General features: G+C 40.1%; 2 protein-coding genes across 2 annotated transcripts; one reads left to right on the top strand and one right to left on the bottom strand.

Moving 5' to 3' along the window:
- Positions 1 to 1,722: 1,722 nt before the first annotated feature.
- On the top strand, positions 1,723 to 4,179 carry cdkn2a/b (cyclin-dependent kinase inhibitor 2A/B (p15, inhibits CDK4)). The gene is made up of 2 exons (XM_005940024.2): positions 1,723 to 2,119; positions 3,039 to 4,179. The coding sequence occupies exons 1-2, from the start codon at positions 1,985 to 1,987 to the stop codon at positions 3,297 to 3,299; spliced, it is 396 nt and encodes a 131-aa protein (XP_005940086.1). The 5' UTR covers positions 1,723 to 1,984; the 3' UTR covers positions 3,300 to 4,179.
- A 561-nt stretch (positions 4,180 to 4,740) lies between these two features.
- Positions 4,741 to 12,624, bottom strand: LOC102290555 (S-methyl-5'-thioadenosine phosphorylase; the record flags this gene model as incomplete). The annotated part of the gene is given in 4 exon segments (XM_005940028.3): positions 4,741 to 5,796; positions 6,324 to 6,446; positions 10,670 to 10,909; positions 12,522 to 12,624. Coding segments are annotated over 4 exon segments (505 nt in total), but the record flags the coding sequence as incomplete, so codon positions are not given.
- Positions 12,625 to 12,639: the final 15 nt, after the last annotated feature.

A 12,639-nucleotide genomic window follows, 5' to 3' on the forward strand; every position in this document is an offset into this window, starting at 1 on the left:
TATTTCAGCAAATAATGTGGTGTATTTTTTTTTTTTTTACAGAGAGGTGACGCTAACAATTAACATCATTTACAGAGGTTGTTTGTTTGTTTGTCTGTGTTTGCGTCTCCTCCATTATGGCCGTTCATATGCTGATCACAAGGTCAAGATTAAAAGTAAACCTGACCTTGAGGAGCATTGTCGTCTAAGGAAACACCTGCACATTGAGGTTCTCCCCTTTTAAGGAGAAATTTAAGATTATGCAGGTGAGGTGTGTGACACAGTACCCAGATCTGATTAGAGCAGGGGTGTTGAACTCCAGGCCTCGAGGGCCGGTGTCCTGCAGGTTTTAGATCTCACCCTGAACTGAATCAAATGATTAGTTTATTACCAAGCCTCTGGAGAACTTCAAGACATGTTGAGGAGGCAATTTAGCCATTTAAATCAGCTGTGTTGGATCAAGGACACATCTAAAACCTGCAGGACACCGGCCCTCGAGGCCTGGAGTTCAACACCTGTGGATTAGAGGTTATAAAAACATGGTTAGGTACAACGGACAGTGGCCAGGGGAAGATGGTGGCTGAGGAATGCATAATAAAGGATTATAGATTTTGTATTTCTAAAGGGTTAGAGGTTAGACGCCAGAAGGAAGTGGAGAGCAGTGAACAGCAGAGCAGCTTGGTTGAGTGAATGAACGTGACGGGAAAGAGGTTATGAAAAAGATTTTGTCATCTGACAGGTAGAACAAGCCCAGATGTGGTAAAACTGGTTTAAAAATGAAGAAACACAGCATTGCAGTTTCACTATGACACAAGTTACCATTATGAAAAAAGCAAAGTTTAAACAATTACTTTTGTCTGTTTTGGCTTAGATAATCAAATATATCAGACATAAGGAAACCATTAATTATACAGTTCCTGCTGCTAGTCAATTACCATTGAGCTGTGGAACCTCAAGTCTCCTTTTCTCGGAGTATTGTCATCTATTTAATGTTATCTGAACACAGATTTCTACCCTAATGAAGATAATGTGATACTGAAAACTCTGGCACAGCTATAATATATAGATGGGTGAGACTGCTTAGTCATATTCTGTTTTTAATGGTCAAATGTGAACTGCACAAAGTAAGTCACAATATTGATTGGATATATTCACAGCCAGCTAGATTGATTTGCTTCTTAACATTACCATATTATAAATGGTCACCCTGAAAAAGCAGTAATTATGCAAAATGTCATTACTGCTTTATGTTGTAACTTTACATATAACTAGCAGCATAGTAGCAGTAATAAATTAACCTGCCCACTTTGTCACTAAATAGAAAATAGAAATTTAAAAACTGTACTGGAGTAAAAACAGTAAAAAGTACAATATTTTTACACTGAAATGCTGCGAAAATATAAAGCAGCAGAACACTTACATTTAGCTAACTCGTAGACAAAATTATAAATAGGCCTTCCTCAAAGAGGATTCTACAGCACTACTTGATAAAAATGCAGCCTACCTAGTTACTTTAATCCGCTGCGTTTTTTAATTAAATCACGAAAAACTCCCAAACAATTCTGTTTAGTCGAGGTTTGTCACATTTGTCGGTAAAAGCTCGTTTCCAGCATCCCCTCACAGTAAAAACCCGGTTAAGCACCGGGAGCAGGACGTGTTCTTTCAAACGAATTTTCTGAGGCGCATGCGCACAGTCGCACCACTGCAACGGCTCTGCAGTCACAGCTAGACGGTGACGTCACTCAATTCAAGCGATAGGCAAGCCCGGACACACACCGGCAGGCGATGAGCGGCGTTGCTGATCCGACCCAGGCAACCGGGGGTTCCAAAAAAACTGTTGAGCCGGGGACGGTTGAAGACCACACCGTAGACCACACCAGCGAGGAGCCGGGACTATTCGACGGGTACCGTGTTGCGTTTAAGTGCCGTTTTTTGTTCCTCGTATAAGCATCACCGGGCTACCTGTCAGAGCAGCCTGTCACGGAGCTTATCGCAGCAGGTTTTTATGGACGTGACAATGACTCTCCAGGATGAACTGACCACAGCCGCGGCGAAGGGAAACACGGCAGCGGTGGAGGCTCTTCTGAACAGAGGGGCTCAAGTTAACGGGACGAACAGTTTTGGACGAACCGCTCTGCAGGTCAGTGCCGTCAGTAACAGCCCACTTACTCCCACTTACACGGGTCTCATCAGGCGGGGTAACTCAAAGTTTCCAAATGGCAAACGCAGGCATAAATCCTTATTATTTCTATTTTTTTTTACAACTATTAGCTATTAGAGATTTATACATGTCAGTAATAATAATAATAATCATTAAAAAAGAAAGAAAGAAAGAAAGAAAGAAACGACGGGTCTGAAAGTGACGCGCTTTGTTGTGTTTATGGAAGTCGCGTATTTTTATTGAGGAAAAGCAACAATCCCGGATCCCTTTGGTTTATTGTAAAAGCTGTAACGGCATCAGACTATAGTGAAATGAAACTATAATATTGTTTCTTGCCTTTGGATTGGCCTAAAAAAACTAGGCTGCATTGCAATATATGTGGCACAAAAATACTTTAACAATATAAAGCATCATAATATATTTTTACGCATTCTTTATATATATATATATATATACACACACACACACATATATATATGTATATTTGAATTCATGGCCCACATGTTGCGCTGATCGGTAGTGAAATGCCTCTTCAGTTGTTGCACTACAACAACAATCATCCTATCTACATTCTTTGGAGCTTTTTAAAAAACCTGTCGCGTCAGTCACAGCAGGCCTGTTTTGGTTGGGTGTAGAAGACTCGGGTTCAAGTAAAATGAAAGTCAACACTAAAGTCAGCCGCATGATAATAAATACATGAATAAATAAACGCACAGGGTTAGTGTCTGTGCAAATAGTGCAAAAATAATTAACTGGCGCTGTACTTGTGCTTAATGTGCGCCTATATTAGTGAGTGACGGTGGGCTTACATGAAATAGTTTTTGTGCTTCAGAGTAAAATAATCGGATTCAGTTAAATCGGTTAATATGATTCCCGGTCATGTTTTTTTTTTGTGTAGGTAATGATGATGGGGAGCACGTCGGTGGCTCAGCTGTTACTCGAGCATGGAGCGAATTCCAACGTGGGGGACTCAAGCACCGGGGCAAGCCCGCTGCACGACGCTGCTCGGACGGGCTTTCTGGACACTGTGCACCTTTTAGTGCAGCACCACGCAGACCCACAGGCCAGGGACAAGTTAAAACGTCTGCCTGTCGATTTAGCCAGACAGCACGGCCATAGAGATGTTGTTGATTTCCTGGAGAGTCTGCAAAATCCCTAACCCTGTGATGTCTTATTTTTATTTTTTTAACTCCTTGCAGCCGGTTCTGAAGGTGGACTTTGCAGAGCAGGGGCCTAAAAAGGCCTTCAGCCGAAATTACGCACTTGAAGTTTTGCTGTAAAATGCAGTATTGCTCTTTATTTATTCACTTTCGGTGTGTATCATTATTTTATTTCTAACGAAATCAGGGTTGTCGATGGGTCTATGTGTAAAAATGTAGGCCACATTTTCACACAACAACATCGCAACTTTTGTTAATTTAAGAATATGTTATGTTTTATTTTTTGGGGGGTTTTTTCCAAGTGTTTATTTTCACTTTTTAAACATTTTTCCTTGTAAATATAATGTACAGTTTTACCCAATTATATTGTTTGCATATCAGATATTTAACTAAATACTACAAGAGATATTTTAGAAAGAAATTGGAAATTTTGCGAAGTTTGTGAACTTTTTTTTTTTTTTTTTAAATCCAGGATGCACACTACTGAGGTCTAATCTCATTACCTAATACTGATATTCTGCACCTTGATGTAAACTAACACTGGTTTGTGAGGGCTGGACTGCTGTAGGATGCGTACTGGAGAATTAAAAACAAATGGAAAATACATGAAATACGTAACTCTGAACTCAGTAGTTTAATTATCCCAAAGGAGCTTTTGAATACATTAAACTTTTCTTAAGTTGGGGTAGGATTAGACAAGTTTGTAACTGCTCCGTCCCGCTCCTTTTCCAGCGTGTAAATTGACGGGTACGGAGTTGGAGGCAACCCGCTGCGCCTGTTCTTTGTTCACCTGCTTTACTTGTGTTGCTTATTTTAATTGCTCTATTTCAAACATGAAAATAAAAATACAACCAAGCGGTTTTGAGCCGATACAGACTGCATACAGCGCATGGTAAGGATTATTATCATGCCAGTATTTGTGCAAATGTTTATTTATTCAGTGAAGAACTGACACGTTTACCGAGCTCGCCTAACGATGCTTTAGTAGAGTTTTGGGTCAGAATTACTTTTATAGTGGTACATTACTGACGCCTCATTAAAAAATAAAAATCTGAAAAGATATTAAAGAAAATAATAAATTGTATAAAGCTATGTTAAACATGAGGATGGCTTAAGTTCACCAATAACCAAAGGTATTCTACAACATACAGAAATCCACTCCATAGTTCTAATGTTTGCTGCTTTTAAATCGTTATAAACTGTAACAATAGTAAACCCTTTCAAATAAGATTTAATTCATCCTGTGTCAGACAAAAGTATCTTTAAGATTAAATCATTGATTTCCAGCACACTCCTGTTTCAAGAGCAGCAAAAAAAAAAAAAAAAAAAAAAAAAAACCCTAAATTGTTCCTCTTAGGATATGAACACATGCTGCAAACCAACTGAGAAAATATTCACTGCAAGTCCAAGTAACTCAATTAACCACAAACTCAACTTGGATTAGTCAAAGTCTAACTTTTATTGAGACAAATTATTCATACTACAGAAAAACAGGCTGCTGAAGAAGAGGCTACTAAATATGCTGTGCAATGTACAGAGTAAGTTCAAGTTAAGAAAATGTAAACAAGAAAAATCTCAAATGACTACAATATGATGCAACATGACAAAATTCCCATTTCAATCCATGCTTTGGGGGAAAAAAAAAAAAAAAAAAACCCCAAACTGTCAGTATAGCAAATAATTTGGGTGTTTCCCCCCCACTACCACTGTTGGTACATGTTTACTGCCAATTTGACAGCTTTTCACTGACTTGGTTACGGTATTTGCAGGTACAGAACAGCATGCCATTCAAAATGAGATGTTTCTCTAGTCATTAAACACAGTCATAAAGAGCAAATAAAAATGAAATTATTCCGTAAAGACCACAAGAGTGACCAGATTGAAGTAACATTTAGACGTTCAGTCATTCTCATGCTGACAATAGATTCAAGCTTGAAGAGTAGAAGCTTAAATGCAACTAAGGCAGTAATATAGTATTTGTGTGCTAAACTTGCAAAGCTTTAAAAATCATCTTCATATAACCAGAAACTAAGACACCAGTGGCTTACAACCAGCAAACACATACAAATGTGTCCACAAAATACTGAATACTTAAAACCTTAGAATGTTTAGACCCAAATGTGGTAACTGTAACAAACATCCATTTCCTCAACTACAGCTAGAGTGGAAGGGCCCTCCCACCTAACACTGTGTGAGAGGAAAACATGCTCCAGACATAAATGAGTGATCTCTGAATCAGAGTCAAGAGTCAACACAAAACACTGAACATCCAACTAAATAAAGACCCCCCCCAAAAAAAAAAAAAAAGAAAATAAAAAGTGGATTATTTAATGTGAGGCACTTTGTTGTGATTCACTGATGACGATTGGACGGGCAGGGTTGAGTTTGCAGTCGGTGTTTGACTCCGTGTGGGTGGTTGTCTGGTCTCTTTATCCTTTCTAGTAGTTTCCTCTGCGTTTAGTGCTTCGGTATCATTACTGAAGACTGAGCCATCGACTGGAAGAAAGAAAATGTTATTACCAAAGTGTGTCACTGACACAGAGTCAAGGAGCCTTTTCTATATTTAGGAAAAGTAGTTATCAACATTGTCTTTAAGAAAGTACTCATTTTTCATCAAAAGTTAACACTGTCATTAAAGAAAGTTTTGAAGAGAAAATTAAGGAATTTCAGGCACAGTCTGTGCAAAAACACTGGGATACAGAGTGTTTTTCAAAATTTTAATTAATACACGTTTATCATGGTGCAAGTACTGCAAGAGATCCAACATAGCACAATGTGTCCTATTGTCTGAGTGAGCCCCCCCTTTTAGAAAATCATCTTGTTAATAGGCTCCCCCTCAAAAAAAAAAAAAAAAAAAAAAAAAAAAAAAAAAAAAAAAAAAGCACCATGAGGTTTTGTTATTCTTTAGAAATGCTGAGAGAAATAAGTGAGATCAAAGTTCACGATAACCAGATAGAAAGCAAACAGACCCTCTTTCACAACTTGCGGAATGGAAATGAATCATCATAAAGCTGACGGCTTACTTTCAATGTATTTATTGTCTGAGCCCAGTCCATCTGACTAATCTGGGGTATTGCTGTTAACAGGATACTGCTAGCTTTGTTTGCATTCTCCTTCATCGTCTTCAGTACATTGTCAACACAGACCTAGGACGAGAAGAAGAAAAGAGAAAAAATGTACAGCAGCCATTTAAGAGGAATCACTTGCAATGGTGCAAATTTCACTTCCTTTAAAATGTCACAGCCACGCATTTCGAAAATAACCATCTTGGTGTGTATTTTTATTTTGTCTACTTTGAGTGAAGTAAACACTCTTCTGTGAACAATTCTTGAAAGCAGAGCATGATGTAAAGACAGGCACCATCTTGTAAAATCAGCTGTTTTTATGAATAGATTATGTATACACTTTAAAAGAACGACGGTGTGAACTCAGTCGCTAAGATGTAACACACATAATGTGGCCTCCTCTTTACTCAAGTCACAATTACACAAAAACGCCAATAATTTTACTTTTCATGCCTTTGGTGAACAAACCAGTTCAACATAATGGTGAATAAAATCCACTCAGCTGAAAAATGACACCACCCACTCCTCCCGTAAAAGGCCAGTGCGGTTAATGTAGATGTCAGCTTTCTCAAGAAAGATACATTTTCATATTCTACATGCAACAACACACAATTTCTTTTGCAGCTATGCATTACAGGTGTAATTTTTACCAATTTGAAAACAAAAACCGATGATCTTTAGTGTGAAAATACTTTCTGCATTACTAAGGTGGTGTGTGTGGCTATAATTTACAAGATTATTGTGAACAGTACTCAGTCCCCCAATGTGGAACCAGTTTAGTGCATTTCCACAAATGACTGGAAGTGATGCTAAAAAGCCGGCATCAGTAGGGCAACACAAAATTGCTGAGCTAAGAACCACCAAAACCAGAGTCGTGTGTGTGAGAAATTCACAAATGTCTGGCAAATGGAGCACATGCTTGTCTTCCCTGTAATGTTATCCTTTAAAAATAAATTGATAAAACCTTCAATCTGGCACCAAGGCACAACTGACTGCACCTTCACTGTGCTGGTGGAAAAAAGGTATGTGAATATGATCTTAATAGCACTGGTTTAGTAAAACCATAAAAAGAAAAAAAAAAATTTAAACATTCATGTACGAGTGCAGCAGAAACAAAGCTACTGGACAACACGGAGAGCAGTTGATTGTGAAAGTACCGGCTTAACCAAATCAGTCACGTCAGGACCTGTGAGTGAGCCACAGCAGTAGGTGGAAAAACAATATTTTGCTCTTTGCACCTGTACTGGGATTGCTGCGTACATTTTACAACCGTCACCTGTGCTCTGAAATTTAGTGACTCATTACATGGTTCAGTTTCGAGCCTACTGAACCATGTATACGACACTAGCAATCACTTTACTCCCGTGGCTAATGCAATACAATGGAGGAACTAAAAATCAAAACGGTGAAATAAGCAGTTATACCGCACAAACGTGGAGTTCTCATTCCCATATTCTTGTATAAATGCAGTGAAGTATTAGTTCATAATCCATTCTGAAATTCATTCAGCCACAACTACAGTGTACATTACAGTAAGTTGCACAACATTACTTCCATCCTGTGTACCTCCTGTAACCTTCATTAACCCTTCCCTTGAGTGCTTGTTTTTATGTCACACTCAATGATTAGGTTCATGTTTTTGTGGTATTTGTCAGGATGAAGACAGTGTAGCTGATGACTCAGTGTGACTCAACCTCCTCTGGCAGGGCTTCCACCGGAGACTGGCAAACAAGCCGACTGGTTGGAGAGGGACAAGAAGGGGGGGGGGATGCCAGGAGGTAGTATCAAGCTGCGAGGGAGTGAAGTGGGGGGGGCGGAAGGATGTGGCGAGCATTCTCTAACAGGAGGGGGAAGAGGTCAGCTGCAGGAACTCGGAAGTGGAGTTGTGAGTTGGGCTGGATCAGTTCTATATAAGCCAGCGCTCGCCCACACGCAGTAGATCAACTGCATAATCCAGAGCGCCTGACAGAGGCCAGGTCACTCGGAAGCCATAAGAAGCCACAGATACTTTTATCTACTTATGGAGCACAGATGTTAAAAACCTCTAACCCATCATTTATAGTGAGAGTGAACAATCTGGTTTAGAAACTCGTTGTGATACAGTAAACTTTAAAACTACAGCCACTACTTAAAATACACTGCTCAAAAAAATGAAAGCAAATTTATTAGATTTCAGTGGGGGGGGGGGGGAAACTGGACATCTATACCGATACGGACTGGGTAGTGTGTGAGGAATGAAAGGATGCCACATAATTTGGAAATGATCAATTTGAAAAGTATAAACCTACAGAGAGCCGAATTCAAAGGCATCCTGAAGATCAAATGAAGCAGCGGACTAGTCCATTTTGCTGACATTTCATTACTGTAATTCACACTGGTACTCAGTTTGGCCCCCACATGCTTGCCCAGCGATGTTGGACCATGCTCCTAATGGGACAATGGATGGTGTCTTGGGGGATCTCCCAGATCACTTGGCTCATGAACAGTCTGAAATGAAACACGACTGATGCCTAATGACAGCTAGGGTGATGCTCTCTAGCTAATCAGAGGCATTCACACCAGTATCCTGCTGGAGGTCACTTTGGAGCTCTGGCAGTTCTTGTCCTGTTCTTCCCTGCACAAATGAGCAGATACTGGTCCTTCTGATGGATTTGACTTTCTACAGCCCTGTTCAGCTCTCCTTGAGCAAACCTTCTGGCAATAGCACGCATCAATGTGCCATCCTGGAGTTGGCCCACCTGTGCAACCTCTTTAGGATCCAGATTTCCAGGCCTCATGCTAGCCAAATGCAAAACTAGTGCAAAGACAATCAGAAAAGATGAGGTTTAAAAAAAAAAAAAAAAAAAAAGAAGTCAGTGGCCTTCACCTGTAAAACCATTCCCGTTTTAAGAGTTGTCTCACTGTTGTCCCTCTAGTGCACCTGTTAATTTCATTAATGCCAAAGCAGCTGAGACTGATAAGTAGCAGAGGGCACTGTTTAACTGGCCATATCTTTTTTTTTTTTTTACTTTAATTGAATCGAATGACTAAAATTAAATGGCTTAAAACTAACCCATTAACTCCAATTACAAAAAGGCAAGACTAATTTTGTTCCCAGAGCTGAACACTGCAGACGTGACAACATGTTTCTGTACGAAACAAGTGTTTATTGCTTTGGCATCATAAACATATCAGACTTCGTTATCTCAGAGGTAATCTGGGAGGACTGGATATAATTGCACTGAAATTATTTTAGTGCGCTATTTGACGCACGAAGTGGACGTGCGTTTAAATTGTGTTGCACAAAAGCAACTGAGGGAACTCGTGACCTGGCCAAGGCTGACCTCGCACAGCTTGCCAAGATGGCCTTTGAATGAGCTTCTGAAGAGCACCATGGAGTTAAAAGGTTGTCATTGCTTCTACCTGGTCGGCCAGCCAGCAGGAAAGTTCCCAGAGCTGATGTTGTGGTATAAGGCAGTTTTCTATTTGTTGGTAAATTTTGTTTTCCATTGTAAAGAAACAAAACCAATGTCTGCACTGCGTAAAACGATGTTATGATAAGCAATACTTAGCTTGCTAGTGTCGTCTTTGTTTTGTTTTTTTAAATGTATCAACACAAGTCATCAGGGCATGTGCTGGATCAGGCTGAACAGGGTGACTGTCGTTTAGGAGGGTTTGAAAGGTAAACTCCAAAACAGTCTGCTGCGCTTGTTGACATTTAGTCACAGTATTATGAATCTACATACTTTGAGGTGCGATTTCTGTGTCTTTTTTTAAGCTTTGGCATAGGAGAATGATATGCATATTCCTTAATCTCTCAAAAATAAGTGTATTGTTAAGAAATTAATGTTAAAAAGTGATTTATTTTTTCAAAGCCAAAAAACAAACTGAGAACTTCACCTGCAAACTCTGCTGATCACAGCTTAGCAAAGATAAAGTAGGGGAGCCAGTTTGAGGATCGCAGAACAAACAAATGATGATTAGGCTGCAAATAAATGATATAAATGCAACCTAATGCCATTAGCTTTATGCTACCCTTTTCTTAAAGTTGTGCAATTATCTTCAGGCCTAATATCAAAAAGCTTACACTTAAAATCAGTCATATTCATTCAGCTCTTAAATAATGCTCTTTAATTTCGTCGTGTAAAATTAAAATGTTTAGGTTGGTGTTTGTTGTGCAGTGGGCCAGGGAAGAGGCACGATGCACCGTTAACTGACCCACTTTAACAGGGCATCATCCACTGCCACTGACTCACAAGACAAATAAAAGCTTGAAACATCAAAGTAATAAAAACGACAGTTAGGACCTCTGGCCCGCCACTCACTGCTTCCTCGTGCTCCTTCCAACAGTCGTAGTCTGTTGCCATGGCAATGCTGGCATAGCACAAGCCAGCCTCCTTGGCGAGGACCGCCTCTGGCACGGTGGTCATATTGATGACGTCAGCACCCCACTGGCGGAACATCAGGCTCTCTGCCCGCGAAGAAAACCGAGGCCCCTCGATAGTCAGCATGGTCCCTCGCACATGACATTTGACCCCCAGACTCCGCGCCACCTCCACCAAAACCTGCAGGGAATATCACCGTCATTCTGGAATAAATCACTAACCCCCAAGGCGGGGTGGCAACTGCTTATCTGTATGCCGTTTCAGTCTACTGCAGATAAGCAGACATTCATTCTAAACACAGACGCTACCCCCATGAAAACACCGTCTCTGAAGGTCCATTATTTTTCTTGACCAGGAGAAGTTTTTCATGTCAATATTGGAAACTTAAAGACAATTATGGTTTTATTCAACCTGGTGCATTCTGTGGCCCGAAAACAAAACAACAAACAGTAGGTAACCAGCAATCAGACAGTAAAGCCTTTCCATCAGCACACAGCAGCAGATATCCCACGTTAGTCGAGGTTCCCATTTCTGGAAATGATGCGGGGTTAATATTTGTTAGAATGGTACGTTGGTTCAGTCGAGGGTGCTGCCACAGCAGAGCCCGCAGAGGACAGGACACACAACTCACCACCAAATTACCTGTATTACTTTCCCATCCAACAGGACATCGCTTAGACTTGGTGCTAGAGAGCTGGCAGGTTAAAGACCATTTAATGTCCAGTTTGACTGCATCGGATATTTGTGCTCTCATATGCACCTCAGTCATGTAACGTCTAGAAAAGCATCACAAAAAACCTCCTTTACGTTGTCAGACAAAAAGACCCACAGTGATGTGCACTTCATGCTATCAATACTTACACTGAATAAAAATAATCACTTTAGGAGAATTTAGTATACAGTGGTCCCTCGTTTATCGCGAGAGTTGCGTTCTAAAAATAACCTGCGATAGGTGAAATTCGCAAAGTAGTCAACTTTATTTTTTTACAATTATTATAGATTTTAAGGCTGTAAAACCCCTCACTACACACTTTATACACTTTTCTCAGACAGGCATGAACACTCTCACATTTTCTCTTGTTTAAACACTCAAAGTTCAAACCTTCGTAGAAAAATAAGTCCAGCATTATAGAATGAAACCAAAGATCAGACCCTATTCTCAGGTCCAGAACATGGGAATAGAGCAGCCGCCAGAGAATTCAACATTAATGAATCAATGGTACGGAAGTAGAGGAAGCAATAATAATCAGATGAGTAAAGTTTGACTTATCTGACTGTTTTGTTTCGCTTAATGCGCCCTATAGTCTGGTGTACCTTATGGTCCGGAAAATACGGTAACTTCTACCTTACTTTAGCATGTCCAGAAGTCCAACTTTTTGTGCGACGATTAGCATCTTCCTCTGCCTTTTGGGTGCTATCACGGGTGCTTTTGATGGTGCAAAATGTTTTGTCGACATTGTTGTGTTTGTTGGGGAGAAAACACACAGTGCAGCACTTCAGTCACACACTGCTAGCGATCGAAGATTTATGTAAATTTGACAAGCTGAACGCATTCTGTACTGTACAGGAGACCCGGCATGAAGGAGATTGACTGACAATGGTCTACAGCTGATCAGGACTCAGAACACAATGCACTATTTTAAAAAAAAAAAAAAAAAAAAAATCTGCGAAACAGCGAGGCTCTCAAAAGGTGAACCGTGTTATAGCAAGGGACCACTGTACTGAGCAAAATTACATGTCAGTTACAAAATAACAAGTTTGACGTAGGACGTGTTTAGATTTATAGACTTACCTCTCTAGTTTTGTTGCAGAAAGGCTCAGCCATGGGGATATGACAGACACCTGGGGGACTGGTGGGCTGACCATCGTAGAGTGTTTGAGACCTCTTGGTTGTCCTACCAAACAAAAAA

The sequence above is a fragment of the Haplochromis burtoni genome, unplaced genomic scaffold, assembly GCF_018398535.1.
Source record: "Haplochromis burtoni strain Fernald_Lab_line unplaced genomic scaffold, NCSU_Asbu1 Contig_277, whole genome shotgun sequence".
Classification (NCBI taxonomy): Eukaryota; Metazoa; Chordata; class Actinopteri; order Cichliformes; family Cichlidae; genus Haplochromis; species Haplochromis burtoni.

Coding starts and splice junctions, on each gene's coding strand:
- cdkn2a/b (XM_005940024.2), top strand. CDS start 1,985: ATGGACGTGACAATGACTCTCCAGGATGAACTGACCACAGCCGCGGCG. Junction 2,120..3,038: donor TTGGACGAACCGCTCTGCAG/GTCAGTGCCGTC, acceptor TTTTTTGTGTAG/GTAATGATGATGGGGAGCAC.